General features: G+C 36.4%; 1 protein-coding gene across 3 annotated transcripts in view; it reads left to right on the top strand.

Annotated features, from left to right (window-relative positions):
• Positions 1-17,278, top strand: part of LOC121314712 (programmed cell death 6-interacting protein-like) — a 31,295-nt gene that overhangs the window by 12,448 nt on the left and 1,569 nt on the right. For 2 of the 3 annotated variants that reach the window (XM_041248276.1, XM_041248279.1), the window contains 12 exons: positions 2,339-2,439; positions 4,124-4,255; positions 5,384-5,606; positions 7,725-7,848; positions 8,467-8,644; positions 8,981-9,092; positions 9,365-9,534; positions 10,088-10,336; positions 12,981-13,115; positions 13,864-13,958; positions 14,394-14,535; positions 17,158-17,278. The exon at positions 17,158-17,278 is cut by the window's right edge and continues 67 nt beyond it. In XM_041248276.1, coding sequence (XP_041104210.1) covers positions 2,339-2,439; positions 4,124-4,255; positions 5,384-5,606; positions 7,725-7,848; positions 8,467-8,644; positions 8,981-9,092; positions 9,365-9,534; positions 10,088-10,336; positions 12,981-13,115; positions 13,864-13,958; positions 14,394-14,535; positions 17,158-17,278 — 1,782 coding nt within the window. The remainder of the gene's footprint in view (positions 1-2,338; positions 2,440-4,123; positions 4,256-5,383; positions 5,607-7,724; positions 7,849-8,466; positions 8,645-8,980; positions 9,093-9,364; positions 9,535-10,087; positions 10,337-12,980; positions 13,116-13,863; positions 13,959-14,393; positions 14,536-17,157) is intronic. The other variant, XM_041248278.1, reaches the window with a different exon arrangement.

Here is a 17,278-nt window from a genome sequence, read left to right as displayed (position 1 = left end):
AGACATTTCTGAGTCAACAAAAACTCCTAGGTCTTTTTCATAGATTCCTTCTCCAATTTCAATATCTCCCATATGATATTTGTAATGTACATTTTTATTTCCTGCGTGCAGTACCTTACACTTTTCTCTATTAAATGTCATTTGCCATGTGTCTGCCCAGTTCTGAATCTTGTCTAGATCATTTTGAATGACCTTTGCTGCTGCAACAGTGTTTGCCACTCCTCCTACTTTTGTGTCGTCTGCAAATTTAACAAGTTTGCTTACTATACCAGAATCTAAATCATTAATGTAGATTAGGAATAGCAGAGGACCTAATACTGATCCCTGTGGTACACCGCTGGTTACCACACTCCATTCTGAGGTTTTTCCTCTAATCAGTACTTTCTGTTTTCTACATGTTAACCACTCCCTAATCCATGTACATGTGTTTCCTTGAATCTCAACTGCGTTCAGAGATTAGAGTATGTTTTAGTTTATTGAAGCATTTAGTCTTGAACAGTTGTCTTTGGCATCTGTTCAAGACTAAATGAAACATGTGCACTTCTAGTAGCATTTAGCTGAGCTTGTATTTCAGGGGCACTTAATCGTCGGTTTCACAGACCTGTGACTCGAATGAACTTGTTCTGTGATTCTGAGGTAACCCTTGGCCTGCCTGACCTTGTTCGGTCCTCATGAGTGCCAGTTTCTTCAAATTGTGTGATGGTCTTGGCCACAGCAGTTACAGACACTTGCAAAGTTCTTGCAATTTGTTTTAAAGATTGACCTTCATTTCTTAAAGTAATTACAGACTAATTGCTTAAATGAGCGTATTTTGCCATTTTCTGCTCCCTTACATTCTGGAATGACAAACTTGTGCCAATGCTACCTATATTTACAGTAATCATGGACCCTCACCTGTTAACAATAATTGGTGACAAAAGGTTAACTAGGTAACATGCTAGTTAACTCAGAGAACATCTAACCATCTGTCCATTTCATTGAAATTGACAAGATTTACATTTTCATTTAAAAATTAAATTTTTGAATGCAATTCACTTGTGATTATCAGCTTATATAAGTACACTTATCATATAATGAAATATTAAGTGTTTATAGACAAGTTTTTATACAGTTAAAAGCATAGATAATCATGAAAAACCTGGTTTCAAGCAGGTGTACTCAAGCTTTTGACTGGTACTGTATATAAAAACTAACTTAAACTAGTCAGATTTACCCATTTTTAAATAAATGAATATGTTAAAAGGATAAAACTAGTCAAAACAAGTACAGAGGGTAAGGAGTAAAGAAAAAGAAACTACCTATTTTTAGTGAGACCGTAAAACATGTTTAATCAGTATGTGAAGGCTGGCATATTCTTTGGTTCTCCCAATGAAGTTCCATTACAGGTGATACTCAGCAGATATTAACCATGTCACTGCCCCATTGTTTCAACCGCTGAAAATACAGGTAAAATAAAATATAGCTAACAACTATTATTACTTGACAAATCCTTTACAGCAGCTTTACTCCTATTTTAAATGGTACCAAACCTGGTGATTAAGACACTGGCAGGAAAACTCATGAGCTTTAATTAAATAGGCGTGTCTACTTGTAACAAATTTTATGTTGACATTTTTAGTTTAATATTAGTTTTTCCTTTGACCATTCCAAAATATTATGAGCATGTACAACACTAGAGGGCCCCAAAACGAAATAAATTGAATTTTTATTGAGGAAAACCCTTTTTCCATTCCATTGCCATTCACCAACAGACAAACGTGCACAAATCTCGCACATTCATATATAATCCTTTTGCAGTTTTAAATATAAAGATTCTGAAACTAGTAGTGATAAGGAAGCAAAACAACTGCATTGGTCATGTTCTGAGCATAACTGACAAAGAGGGGGTTGACGTCCACGATGGGGTATTTTTCAAATCCATTGTAAGCTTATATAGAAAGAAATAATCATTATAAGAAAAGTAATATATACGAACTATGGGAGTTTATAGCCTTATGTGCAGTTGTTGTGTGACACCTGTAAGATAAGACTGCATGTTCCTCCTGTAGTTAATAGACACAAATGTCTTCACTTGCTTTGCCTCAGAACAGCTGCACAAACCCACGTGGAGATAAAAATGATGTGTAGAATAACTCACTTATTATTTAAAGTTGGGTGTACTTTTATTTTTAATGATATAGTAATCTCTGTTCCGATGTGGATTCTTTTCCCCCAAAAGTTTCTAGAATGTTTCAATAAATTATGACAAAACCAGGAGCAGCAATGGATTTCAAAACCCTGACATTGCCACTTGCTTAAAGATTTGTGTGTTCTAAAATATTTTCTTTCTTTATTACAGACAAAATGAAGGATGCCATTATAGCTAGACTTGCTAACCAAGCTGCAGATTTTTATGGTGATGCCTTCAAACAGTGTCAGTACAAGGAGAATTTACCAAAGGTATATGACTACATTTTCATTTGCCCATTTTCATTTTAGAAAGACAACACATACAGAATCCCCACACATTGCAAACCAATGTAGACTATATATAGTTTTTGGGGTTTTTTTGTTAATTAATGTTGTTTTGCCATTAAAAGACCAACATTTATTTGGTTGCATATGTATTCGTAGATTATGATGTTAAAATAAAAATAAAACTATGTGACCTTTTTTGTTTTAAGATTGGTCTACATGGAAAATAAGACACCATACATACATACATAAGACACCATGTATATGTATTTTTTATTAATTTGCAAGGTAGTTTTACATTGAGTAAATTTGTTGTATTTGTCATCACACTTTTCCATAAGACTTAACAGTAAACTTGAATAAGCACCTTCACCAGTCATTTAAAAAATAAACAAATGAATACATACATACCATATAATTCTGGACATTGAAAAGTGCTGCTGTCTCCATACAGTCAGGAGACCTGCCTTAACCTACTGATGCCAAGAATGTGCCCCAAAGCACTCCTTACAATCTTAACTGTCCCTTTTCTTTTCTGGCCATGCTAACTCCTCTGTAGTATCACACATCATATTGTTTTGTAGAAGATGTGTGACATGAACAGTGTGTCTTTTCACTTTAACCATGGGATTATTGGTGGTGGCACTGGTGTTGGATGGACCACAGCAAGAACATTTTACCTCTTCCTTCATATGCTGAAATCATTATAACTGATAATAAGGAATTTTCGGTCATTCGTATATTTAAACATTATTTGTTTTTTTTGAACAGCCAACGCTTGAACACTTGTTGGTGAATGCCAAACGTATTTCAGAAAAAAAGGTCTTGGCAACCATAAGTAGAAAGAATACCAGTGTGTTTACAACCTGGTATGGGGGGTTGGCAATGGAAGGGGCAGATGGGAAAGAAAATAAATATATGAATGATCTCTAATCACTTTCTAGAATAAGTGTAGTATTGTGTTTGTACTATACTTATTAATGCATGCACAGTTACGTTACCTATTCAAGAGTTGTTGGGTAAAAATGACATTGGCTTGAATGTTATCTCCACACAATGATATTTACAATTGTGTAATGAAAAAAACAGCAATTGAATAACAAGAATAAGCACGCTATTGTGTGTGTGTGTGTGTGTGTGTGTGTGTGTGTGTGTGTGTGTGTGTGTGTGTGTATATATATATATATATATATATATATATATATATATATATATATATATATATATATATATATATATATATATATATAAAATAACAAATAACATAACCACCATTTTTTAAAGCAAACATTGTTATTAGTGTGCATAACATGTTTAAAGAAGTCTAAATTGTACAGAATAAAGCAACCATTCTTTTCCACCAATATTATCTCTAAAAACACATGTTGAAAAAATAAGTTTGACTGAATTTACCAATTTTATCACTGCTGTAATACAGAAGCTTAAAGATAATTGAACAGATCTCATGTCAGTAAACTGGGTATTTTTTTATTTAATTCAAGCCAATGTTTTGCCTACCAATTCTTGTTACTCCTAATGATTAACCTCTCTAAAACATTAACAGTTAATTCTCATTTCCTTTTGTCCTCCCTTTTTTTCCTCTTCCTGCATCCCATCTTGTGGTTGTGTGTGTGTGTGGTTGTTTGTGGCTGGACTTTCCCCTGGTCAGTATTTTTATTTTCAGGAAGTGCTGCCTGTCCTTGCTGCAAAGCACTGCATCATGCAGGCCAATGCAGAGTACCACCAGTCCCTCCTGGCCAAGCAGCAGAAGAAATTTGGGGAGGAGGTTGGAAGGTTACAGGTGGGTTTTCTAAATGCAGTGCTCACTAAAAGCAGGTTAAAGGCACTAAATATGTGGTCCCGACCAGTCAGTCTTCACAACATTCATGTGGGTAACCCTGCAAGTTTTACTTCAGAAAGATACAAATTAGTTGATAGCTGGACCTAACTATTAAGGTTTAAGTGATTTATTCATATACCATTCAAATAGGATTGTTGTACAGTGTTGTCTTGGGCTAAGAAACAAAAAGGTAAATGTCCTTGAGTGGCCCAGTCAGAGCCCCGACCTAAATCCAATCAAAAATTGGTGGCATGACTTGAAGATTGCTGTCCATCAATGCTCCCCAAGGAACATGACAGAGCTTGAACAGTTTTGTAAAGACGAATGGTCAAATATTGCCAAATCTAGGTGTGCAAAGTTGGTAGAGACCTATCCCAACACTCACAGATGTAATTGCTGCCAAAGGTGCTTCCACTAAGTACTAACTCAGGGGGGTGGAGGCTTATCCAATTATGATCTTTCAGTTTTGTATTTAATATATCATTTTCTCATTAAAAACTTTTTTCCACTTAACAGTGTGGAGTATGGTGTGTAGATAAGTGGAAAAAAATCATCATTTAAATGCATGAAACTGAGGCACTGACACAACAAAATGTGAAAAAAAGTTCAAGGGGGTGTAGACTTTCTGTAGGCACTGTGTGTGTGTATATCTGTATATACATGTGTGTGTATGTATATATATATATATATATATATATATATATATATATATATATATATATATATATATATATATATATATATATATATATATGTACCACAGGGTATAATACAGCTGTCCCAGGTTAACATTGGAGCAGGATTACAACCAAGTTTGAAGTTTGAACACAAGTGTGTTGGATGTGTAATATATATATATATATATATTACACACACACTTGGTTCAAACTTCAAACTTGGTTGTAATCCTGCTCCAATGGGAACCTCTTTCAGCTGTATTTTTCTTGTATTTAAATGCAAAACTTAAGGGGTTAATTATCCTGCTGTCAGGCGAGGTTTATTAAGAGCTAAAGAGTGGCAGTATGTAGATGCGCAGCTGCTCTATATCATTTCAAAAGACATTCAGAATGTGTAATCTATATTTTTCAGCATGCGACAGAGCTGGTAAAAACAGTGGCATCTCGCTATGATGAGTATGTCAACGTGAAAGATCTCTCCGATAAAATTGCCCGTGCCCTAACTGCTGCAAAGAAAGACAATGACTTCATCTATCATGACCGGGTTCCAGATCTCAAAGACCTGGAGGCCATTGGCAAAGCTGCCTTGGTAAAGTCTACAGTAATCAAAGTGCCCATTAGCCAGAAGTTCACTGGTAAGGCAAACTCATGTACTCTCTTACTATTAGTTTGTGATATGATATATGTTATTTATACATGCAACAATGAGTTGATAATTGATTGACATGGCTTTCATTTTACAAGGCTCCAGTTAAGATACATTGATCAATTGCCTTACTTATAATGATAAACACATGCATGTTTTTAATTGTGTTTCAAGGCTTTTGTGATGATCTAATGATATGACAATATATGATAATATACTGTCATATCATTTAACATTCCTTATTTCCAGGGCTACAGTTCATTGTCCCCATATCATCATGTTGTACTGACATTACACTAGAGTTTCAGCAAGTGCATAATGAAATAGATTTTTAAGTTGTCTCTGTTTTTAAAACAAATAGGGCATTCCAGCTTGTAGGTCCTGAAACAGCAAATATCCTTCCAACTCCCAGAATATCTTTTTATTGAGTTTCAGTAATAGGTTACTTTTGTCATCATTGAGAAGTATAGACACTGACAGCGTTTACATGCACACGTCATGACAGTTTTCCTCATTATGTTTTTGCCGTACCTTTCAGGAAATGCATTGCTATGCTGTTCTGATTTAGGAAAAAAGTCGTCTGTATCGATGCAGATCGCTCTCTTCATAGTAATTTAGGGGTGGGGATATTTAAATGTCCGTGCCTGCCTAGTAATTTAGCAAAATGTGGTTTACACTACAATACAATACAAAACGGTATGATCCTTAGGCCTATGTGAATATAAGATGGAGAACATGGGGGATATGTGAAAATACATACAAAGTTCCTAAGCAGCTTCATGCACTGTTAGTTCTATAGGCAGAGTACCAGGCTGAGCATCCTAATGTTCCTGTACACATCTGCCGGTCCCTGTACCCTTCCTCTGCTCCGAGAAGCCAGTGACTGCTGGTCTGCAGCTGTGGTAGAAGTTCCAGGCACAGAATCCGCTTAACACACACACACATTATAATGAACCATGGATGTCTTGTAATATTATAAACATCCAAATAAAAGTCTTTGTTAATTATATCCATTACTTATTGCACAATATGCCAATTGATGCAAACAGTTCATTCCAGTTCTTTGCAGTGGAAGAGGAGGTGGAGCTCTGTTGTTCCTGAGACATCTTAAAGGAATTATAGAAGGAAAATATGACTACTACTACTACCAATAATAATAATAATAATAATAATAATAGTATCAGGCTAAATGTTTGGTTAGTTCTGCTTAACAACATGCATTTATAATACATTCAAACATTAATAATAGGCTATTCGGGTGGTTTACATTTGCAGCGTCCTTTGCATTCTTGCTTGTATGTGTGTGGCTTGCTGCGGCTTTGCTGAGGAATGACGTGAGATTCCGCCAGTTAAACGGTGTCTTGACTGCTGAAATCTCGTGAGACACAAACACGATTCCTGCTCCGGTTTACATGGGTTTTTGCAGCTGTTTTTATCGTGAGAAAGCGTTTGACCCTGCACTTAAATTTGCTCTGACCAAAGGACATTCTTTTGCTGTTTTACGATGTATTCGCGTGACCACGTCATACAGTCATGACTATAGAGTCGATTTTCATGTGCATGTAAACCCAGCCACTGTCTTGACTCTTTATTAGCAGATTATTCAAATAGGATGGATGTTAGCTTCTTTGACATAGCAGGAATTTAGTACCCAAGCAGGGAAAAAGAATGAAGAATGTTATGTTTTCATCTTCCCAAACCCTATTTACTGAAGTGTCCTAAATTCCCATGTTTGGTTGCATTTTTGTTAAATGGATTCTGTAGGAATTTTGTAATGTGTTTTTAGTCTTCCTTGGTTGTACCTGGAAACAAGTAGTTTACACTTCATAGTGCATATCCTGGAGGTACATTTACAATGTAATACAAAATATAGTGGTTTACAGACTGATCTGTTTAAAATTATCTGTTATGTTCTTTATTTATTTTTATATATTAAGTATGACAAAACAACACAGTATTGGCACTGACTTCAGTTTGACTATGCTTCAGGATGCAAGCTAACCTGTAACAGAAATGGGATTCATGTGTCTTTCTCATTCACAGTTCCGTATCGGTGCTTTTTTACTGCAACGTCAAGTTAACTAAAGTTGTACTCTTGTTTTTCCAGACCTGTTTGAGAAGATGGTCCCTTTGGCAGTGCAGCATTCCATGAGCGTTTACAACTCAAGAAAGGCTGAAATAGTAAATAGGCTTATCGGGCAAATGAGAGAAGCAACAAACCTGTCTAATGGGTAACAAGACTTGCTGAAATTATAAATTACTTTTTATAATGGTATTGTTTTTATCTTTCTTTGGGTTTTATTTTTCCCCCAGTGGGGGGGCAATGATTGATTAATTTGCTTCGCATGTTAAATCTGCTAAAGGTAACTAATATGAAGACGTTAATACTGAAGCTGCGGCAAGGTGGGCAACTGTGGGAAGCTTTTATCTTTCATTCTGTTCCATTAACTATTTCACCGCTACATTGTTTTGCCCATATAAGTGTTACCGACCACACTGGGTGTCTTCACATTTGGTAGCTCTTTTCTCTGATTTTTGTCACCTTTATTAGTGTTATCCTATAAAAATAGTTGTATACTGCTGCATTGTTTTAATCCTGGCTTTATATGTTACAGACCACATGTTTTTTGGTAGTGCCTTTCTATTTGGTACAAAGCTAACTTTAATGATACCCTTGATCACTTTTGATTACTGAAGTTGTCCAATAAAAAACAAACACCCCATTCTAGCTCTATTTATGTAAACTGTGAGTAGCAGCATCTCTCTTGCTATTCAGTTCAACTATTTCTACATCTTTAAGCAGTATGTTGTAACACTGAAAATGTGTAATTTGTGGTTTCTCTCCTCAGAGTCCTAGCCTCTCTGAACTTGCCTGCTGCTATTGAGGATCTCTCTGGAGACAGCATCCCCCAGTCTATCTTGGAGAAGTCCAGAGCTATTATCCAGCAGGGAGGCCTGCAGAGCATTGACCAGCTGATAAAAGACCTTCCTGAACTTCTGCAGAGAAACCGAGAGATCCTAGATGAGGTCAGCTGGCATTTACCTTTACAAGTCAAAAGAAAAATGATTTTATAGGGAAGTATGACTGTCCTCTGGTGCTTCATTAGGGATGGGGAGAGGGGAACACAAAAACTGTTTGAAGTTCATTAGTTATGTTACGACTCCATGCCTACTGTCTGGTATACTTTGTTAACCCTTTTACCTTCAGAGGAATTATCAGTTTTTGCTGCACAGGTGTATGAAACTTTGTTCTCAAAGGATCTGTAAGAAGACCCATGGTAGCTTTGTAAAGGAACAGTTTAATACATATACTTTCAAACTGGCTACCTACCAAGTTGTTGTTGATTCACTCTTTCTATTTAGTCTGTGAGAATACTGGATGAGGAAGAAACCACAGATAACGAACTCAGGAACAAATTCGGTCAACGCTGGCAAAGAACTGCATCGAATGACCTTTACAAGCCCCTAAGAACAGGTACTGTTTTCACAATACATTCAGCTATTTATATCCACCTGACAACATGATTATTATTTTTTACAATTGCTTAGATGTATGAAGTTGATTTTTAAGTCACTTGACCAAATGACTCTGCAGCCCAGCAGTACATTTTATTTCCACCAGGCCATTGTCACATTGATCACGCAATTAACCGTTCAACTTTTATTGTCTTTACTACATCTCTCCTTGAGGGTGTGGTAACATTTTTCACATTTTAGGTATTTCTTTATGTATGTATTTATTTCCAGAGGGAGAAAATTTACGCAAATTTTTGGACCAAGCTGTCCAGGCGGATAAAGTTGTCAAAGAACGCTACAGCAATCACAGGGACATGATTGCCTTGCTTTGCAAACCCGAGGCAGAGCTTACTGCTGCAATTCCTTCAGCCAATCCTGCAAAAACCTTGCAAGGCAGCGAGGTGAGATTATACAATAAACATCCGTATACAAGTTGGAGACAGAGTGTGCAAAAAGCTAAAGGTGGTTTGTTAAACTCTAAGCCTTGGAATAGCAGAGTTGTAGTTGGCTCCTTACTGTTTGCCTTCTACAGCGGATCCTGTAGAAGGCAAACAGTCATATTCCAGTACACATCTATAACTGTATACACTTAATCAAAGGCCTGTATGTAATGCAATATAGCTTCACACTGCCATAGCAATGGCAGGAATGAAACCTGGTAGTGCAAAATAAAAATATGAAAAATAAAGACTTTAATATTGAGCAGTGTGTTGGTGACTAAGCTGATCCAACACTTTCTCTGTCTACTGTTGCCCAATCCCTTTGCAGGTAGAGGCATCATGTTTTTGTTAGTAGAGTTTTGCACATACATTTTCATAACCACCCCCTAGCAGGTGAAAATGATTGCTGATTTATTTCTGTTCTGGTATTGGATCAACTGTGTAAGAAATAATGGTACAGTATCCAGTTGTCAATTATTATATATTTTGTTTTATTAATCTGTGTTTGTTTTAGGTTGTGTCAGTGCTCAGAGCACTGTTGGCTAATGTTAATGAAGTAAAGATGGAGAGAGAGAAGCTGGAGAATGACATCAAATCAGCCCAGTGTGACATGACCAGCAAATTCCTGACAGCACTTGCTCAAGACGGCACCATTAATGAGGAGGCAATCTCTGTGACAGAGCTTGACAACATCTACGGAGGATACACCCAGAAAGTGCAGCAGAGCTTGAAGAGCCAAGAAGAGATTCTGGGAAATATCCAGGTCAGTGATGCTTTTTTAAATACCTGCACATTACCATTATTGGGAGGTCAGCTATAAAGTCAGCAGTGGCATTCTATTATCATGCTAGATTTATTTTATTATTAGAGCTGTCAAGCGATTTAAAAAAAAAAAAAAAAAATTAGCAGAGAAAAAAATTAATCTTGGTTTAATCGCATATTTAATTGATCAAATTACTGTATCCATCTCATCCATTATTAGGCTTCCAAGCCAAAGGCTGGGAATCCTGTTATTGTTAAAGTTTTTTTTTTTTTTATTATTATTATTATTATTATTTTTTTCTTCCCAAAACTTTAAACTGCTGCTGCTTCAAAGCTGTGTGACTGATCAGGTTCTGACTTGGCAGGTAACAAGCTGGATACATTGGCTGTCAGATGCTGAAAAAATGTTGCTGCTGCGTCCTTGCAATTGGCGTTGTGATGCATTTTCGATAAAACCTTTCGAAATCATCTTCCTGGGAACCGGTGGAGCCATTGATCTGAAGCTTGACATATATCATCAGCATCCAAACCTGCATCAAGTTTGCGAAGCAGAAGTTGTTGTGATAAATTTTAATGTCAAAATGGCTGCCACAAATCTTATCGAAACACGCCCCTAACAACAAACTGCTGCTGTTTGAAAACAGTTTATGCAACAAACTCCAATCTTGGTAGTTATCGTCCCAGTAACAATGAGATACAAAAATGTGAAAATGGTGATGTTCTATAAAACTAGATGGCCGCCACTTATACGTTTTACATTTGAAATTGAAACCTGCATCAGTTGACAGATGATTTACTTGACTAACTCCAAACCCCATCTTCCCTGATACTGTATCAATACAACTGACTTTTAAAAAAATTGTGTTGACCGGAAACAAAAATGGCTGTTTTACGCATTTTTTTTAGAAACCTTTCGAAATCTTCTTCCTGGGAACCGGTTAAGCCATTGATCTGACACTTGGCATATGTCATCAGCATCCAAACCTGCATCAAGTTTGCAAAGCAGAAGTTTCTGTGATAAATTTTAATGTCGAAATGGCTGCCACAAACTTTAATGAAACGCGCCCTTAACAGCAAACTGCTGCTATTTGAACACCGTTTGACCAAGAAACTCCAGCCTTGGTAGTTATAGTCCCAGTAACAATGGAATACAAATATGTCAAAATGGTTATGTTTTATAAAACAAGATTGCCGCCAGATGTACATTTACGTCTGAAATTTAAAACTGCCTCAGTTGACAAACAGTTTGCTTGACTAACTCGAAACGTCATAAGCATCATCCTTGACACTGTAGCAATACAACTGACTTTTAAGAAACTCACGTTAAACAAGATGGCTGCCTGACACATTTTTAAAAAAAAAAATCTTTCAAAATCTTCTTCTGTTTACTACAGTGTCTATGTGCAGGATAAAATAGAGGTGCAGTGCCAATCCAGTATTATGTGGCAGCTTGTGACTAAAGGGTTGTTCACACCGGACGCGGCACGGCAGTACCAATTGTTTTCAATGTAGGTAGTCACACAGAGGGAAGCGACACTCGAGTGGAACCGCAGAGCGGCGCGCAGGAGATAAAATGTTTTCAACTTTCGCTGCGCTGTGACGTAAACTACCAGCAGTCAATCAGGGGAAAGTAGGCGGCTCCTTTGCATGGAATAAATAAATAAATAAATAAATAAATAAAATGGAGAGAAAGCTCATGGTTCTGATTTCTGATTTTCCAGAGCTGTATAATACAACATTAAGTGGTTTGAAATCTGCCTTCATCCAACCGGAGCTCCTGTATCAGCCGATGATATTCACAGTATCTTTTTCTTTTCATGGCAATGTCATGGACCCACAGCAATCATACATTTTTCTGTCTTTCTCCGGTAGAGCAGGGCGATCAGTTATCTTTTTTTGTTTGCTGTTCATTGTTCCAAGTATTGTGTTGTCAGATGCACAGTACCATGGATTGTTGCCGCTTTTTGCAGTTCCCCAAAAGTGTGATATGATGGGATGACAGTAGTTGCATTTTTTAATCACGTGTATACAATTATAATGATGCCTTTAACTCACACTCTCTTTGCCTATACCCAGCAAACCAGACAAAACTCACAAATAAAGAAAATATCTGTTTTTAAAAGCACCATTTTTGTTATTGTATTTTAAAACACTATTTCCTGATATTTAGGGCAATTTTGAGGGGATTATGATGTGGGTGGGAGTTAAAATGAGGTTTTAAAAAAAAAAAAAAAGTTTTGCTCCTTATTACTTGAAATTTTTTTCTTTTTTTACTAAGCTTTGTGTCTTCTGTGTAAAGAGTTTTCCCTTCCCGCTGGCATTTACTGTTTGTTGCATGGCAACCAAAAGTCACTGTACATGCAGCCGTGACCTAACAGACAGGCTACTGACTTCCCCTGCCACGTTCAGTGTGAACAGTGTTATATATGTATATATTATATATATATATATATATATATATATATATATATATATATATATATATATATATATATATATATATATATATGTGTTATAGATTTGCAGCCTTACTATTGATTGACACATCAATTGAATGATCCACTCATCTCTACATCAGCAGGTACAGCAACAGGTTAATTTTTACTATAAAAAAAAAAAAAAAAAAAACATGCTTTCTTTTTCAGAACTCTCATCAGGAATTCTCTACAATGAAACAATCAAACGCAGATGCTAACCAGAGAGAGGAGATGCTCAAGAAACTTGCGGCTGCTCACGATAGCTATGTGGAACTCTCCAACAATCTGAAAGAAGGCACCAAGGTTTGTACAATACATTATTAACTTGAGGTTTTTGTAGCAGTTTGATTCATATACACAAAAACATCTCCCAGCAGCAAGAAGCTAACTGTATATAACAGTGTAACCTTTTAAATATTCAACTATAAATCACATAGGTAACTGAAACAACAAGTATAAAGATGGATGTTTATTTATTTTGCTACTCTGTCATCTAGGTTATTCAGATATAACTAAATTTACTGTTTAGATTACAAGTGGCACTCTTCTGTCTGCGTTATTGGTTTAAGTTAGCTTTGTAATAATAATGATATGCTTGTGTTCTGTGTTTTCACATTGTATCGGTACCTGAATAATAACCTGCAAAGTTTTCTTGATCACCTATAATTTGTATTCTTGTTTAATAGAGTTGTAAATAATTCTGTACCCTTTATAATTATTTTAATGATCCAGTTTCTTAAATAATTTTAATGTTCAATATATGTAAAGGTTAGTCTACATCAGAAGATGATGCCTAGTGGTACAGTAGCTGTAAATGTCTTGGTTTTAATATAGAGGTCTATAGAGGTCTATTAGTTTTTTGTCTTTGACTATTAGTTTGTAACCAGATCCATATGGGCCACCAGGTCCATCACACAGTTTAATTTAATATAGATGTTCTGATCTTCCTTATAAGCTATTCTTAAACCTTTCATTTACTGTGCCTGCATGTTTTAATAATGATGAATCACAGATATTTAAATTAGCTCCCCTTCTGCCCTTTCTGTTACAGTTCTACAATGAACTTACTGAAATCCTTTTGAAATTCCAAAACAAGTGCAGCGACATTGTGTTTGCACGCAAAACTGAACGGGATGAACTTCTCAAGTAAGTCTGTCCATTCCGGAAAATGTTGCTGAAATGACTCCTCCTCATTATTATTTTTATATTCTGTTTAAATATATACATATGGGTAAAACTGGCCTGCTGCAGGAACAGAATCGCCACACGGAATCCTGCACTGTGGGATTCTGTCGGTTTAATATCAGTAAATTTAAGTACATAATGTAATGTATAAAGCTAAATGTTTATTAAACTATACAGAAAACAGGTTGGAATCTCTCAAGGCATAAATGTGTGGTAAAAAAAATCTTGCTAGTCATGTGTAATGATTTTATTCAGATGATGGTCACAGGTTTGGTCAAAAATCTTTCTCTCCCAAGTGAAACAGTGCTTTTTGGTGCACACAAAAACAGCAGATAAGTAGGCATGCTCTCTTACATGATGTATTTAATGCATGTTCTAACCCTTTTGTGTTGTCAGGGATTTACAGCAGAGCATTGCTCGACAGCCCAGTGCTCCCTCGCTTCCTGCAGTGCCTGCGTACCAGTCCACCCCCAGCAGTACCACAACACCAGCCACTGCTACTTCCAGTGTTCCCACACCTGCACCAAGAACTGTGTTTGTAAGTACACTGCAGTAACCCTTTACATAATCAGCTTAGGCCATACAGTAAAAGCTGTATTTTGGTATTGCTTTACTTTTGGCATCTCATTCATTGTGTTATAAAAGCAAAGTTAAATTTTATTAGAATACCTGAATTTACATTAGTCATTTTTATTTATTTATTTATTTTTAAATATTTAAAGACAGGTTAGATTAGTTGTCCAGAATGTGCAGAAGGACAGAAAAACAGCCCCTTTGGTCACATGGTAAAACATGAAATAAGCAGACTGTTATTTTTAGAACTGTTTGGTCAGTCTCCAGTTATTCCCAATTAAATACTTTTTGGTAAAAAATGTGTGTTACAGAGGACATATTTTATAAATTTTAGTATGCTGTTTTTTTGTTTAAACAAAAACACGCCTCCACAGTTCTAAATAAAGAGAATAATTAGCTCCTTCAGTGCTAGGGGACATATGCTGTACGTCCTCCCATATATTGCACTGTCCCACAGGCTGTTAGTAAACGATCATTTAAAAAATTGCACAGTGTGTGTGGGAGGGTTTAATCTCTAGAAATATGTGAATGGTTGATCTCTTACGTCATTTAAACAGTGGATGATTGACGTCTAAATTAGCCTATAGGAGTTATCTGTGTTATTCAGTCTGTAATTCAGAGTCGAGTCAGCAAACTAAAGTCTATTATATTGTGGATCACACGTTGATCTGATCAACTCGTGATGGCTACAACATTAAGGGGCTCCAATTAGATTTTTTTGTCAAACTCAATCATAAAAAAAATTAAAAATATGTGAGTAGGGTTTTTTTTCTTACCTGAGTGCTGAGTGGTTGGTATTTAGTTCTGCGGGGTGCGTGGTTGGGTTGGAGGGGCTGGGCTCTCTCCCTCGGAGCATTGATGCTCTGGGGGACAGGCCAGGTCTCAGCTGCTGATTTTCATTAAATTCAGTATTTGGGGATTAGGTGGCACTGAGCGTTAAATATTTTTCATTATTCATTCATGGTTGGGCAGCCTCGTCTTTTTGATGAGAGGTGACTACAGCCACTTATCTGCGGCACTGGGATGCATGTAACTGCATGTAACTGCATGTAACTGTTCATGTATTTCCAGCTTGCCTCGCACAGGTAGCCGCCTGGCACTCGCGGATGAGACCTCCGGCCAAATTTATATTTCACTCGGGCCAAGCGCCCTTCATAGTCATAAATCTTCTGCAATTGCAGTCGCTGTCATCATCATTCATTCATTGCCATTCATTTAAGCGGATTCTCCGTGCTGAAAGTCAAGTCAGCTACCAAAGTCTGTATTTATATAGGATGATGCTTTGAACTGAACAAATAGTGATGGCTACAACATGTAGCAGATCTGAAGAGCTACTTTTGGCAAACTTGATGTTATTTTCAGAACTAATCGATCACTGTTGATTGCTGCAGGGTGTCCTATATTGTACTGAACGTGGTGTATATCAATGGCATTGCACTGCAGATTGTGAGTGACCAGTCGTCTCGAAAATGAACGTGTGTGGGAGGGTTTAGTGTCTTTGGAAATATGTGAATGGTGTACCCAACAGTCCAGCAATAAAAACTGGCCTATAAGATTTCTCCTTTTTCTTTTGTCTGGAATTCAGTTACTGTCTAGAAACTGTAGCTAGTCTTTTTGTGTTGTGATGTGAGGTTGAGTGGATCAAAGTTGTTATAACACTGAAGGAATCAAATTCCTTTTTTTGCAACTTATTATAAAAATAACTGATTATTCAATAAATAGATCAGAATACATTTCTGCATTTTGTACACCTCTTTTTGAGTGTTTAGAATTCTAATACATTTATCTTTTTTTTGTGAAATAATTTATATCTATTTGCCAACACTGTCACAGTTAATTTCAGAATTTTTGTAGCTGTTAGATAAATTTGCGACTGTACATTTAATTCCCATTACTAGTTCTAATACATTTCTCTCTTTTTTGTTATATATATTGCTGTTGTGTGAAATTTATTCCATTGACAGTAACTACTGTAAATTGCAATGCAAAAGGTTGTGCACAGAGGAGGTGGCAAGGATGATGATGGAAACTCTTTTTAAATGTTTATTTTTAATAATATTTAAGCAGTCTTGACAGAAATTTAACTGTAATTATATATACACACACACACACACACACACACACACACACACACACACACACACACACACACACACAGAGCTCTGGAAAACATTGAGACCACTGCAAAATTATCAGTTCTCTGGTTTTACTATTTATAGGTATGTGTTTGGGTAAAATGAACATTTTATTCTATAAACTACTGACAACATTTCTCCCAAATTCCAAATAAAAATATTGTCATTTAGAGCATTTATTTGCAGAAAATGACAACTGGTCAAAATAACAAAAAAGATGCAGTGTTGTCAGACCTCGAATAATGCAAAGAAAATAAGTTCATATTCATTTTTAAACAACACAATACTAATGTTATAACTTAGGAAGAGTTCTATAAGAGTTTTATATACTCTTCTATAAGAGTATGTAAATAATAGTTTTCCTATGTAACCTAGACATGTGAGAAATTTGACTTTTAAATGATTCAGTCCCAAAGGGTTAAGTAATTCTGAAATTTGTTTTGTCTTTGCAGCAGAGCAAACCCCAGCCACCAGCACGCCCGCCTCCCCCTGCAATTCAAGCCCAAGCGGCCAACACCAGCATTCCACCAGCCAGCGGGGCAGGGCCGATTCCCCCTGCTACCCAGCCAGTGT

This window comes from Polyodon spathula, chromosome 4 (assembly GCF_017654505.1).
Source record: "Polyodon spathula isolate WHYD16114869_AA chromosome 4, ASM1765450v1, whole genome shotgun sequence".
NCBI lineage: Eukaryota > Metazoa > Chordata > Actinopteri > Acipenseriformes > Polyodontidae > Polyodon > Polyodon spathula.
Note: the sequence above shows the minus strand (reverse complement) of the source record. Positions and strands in the feature narration are given on the sequence as shown.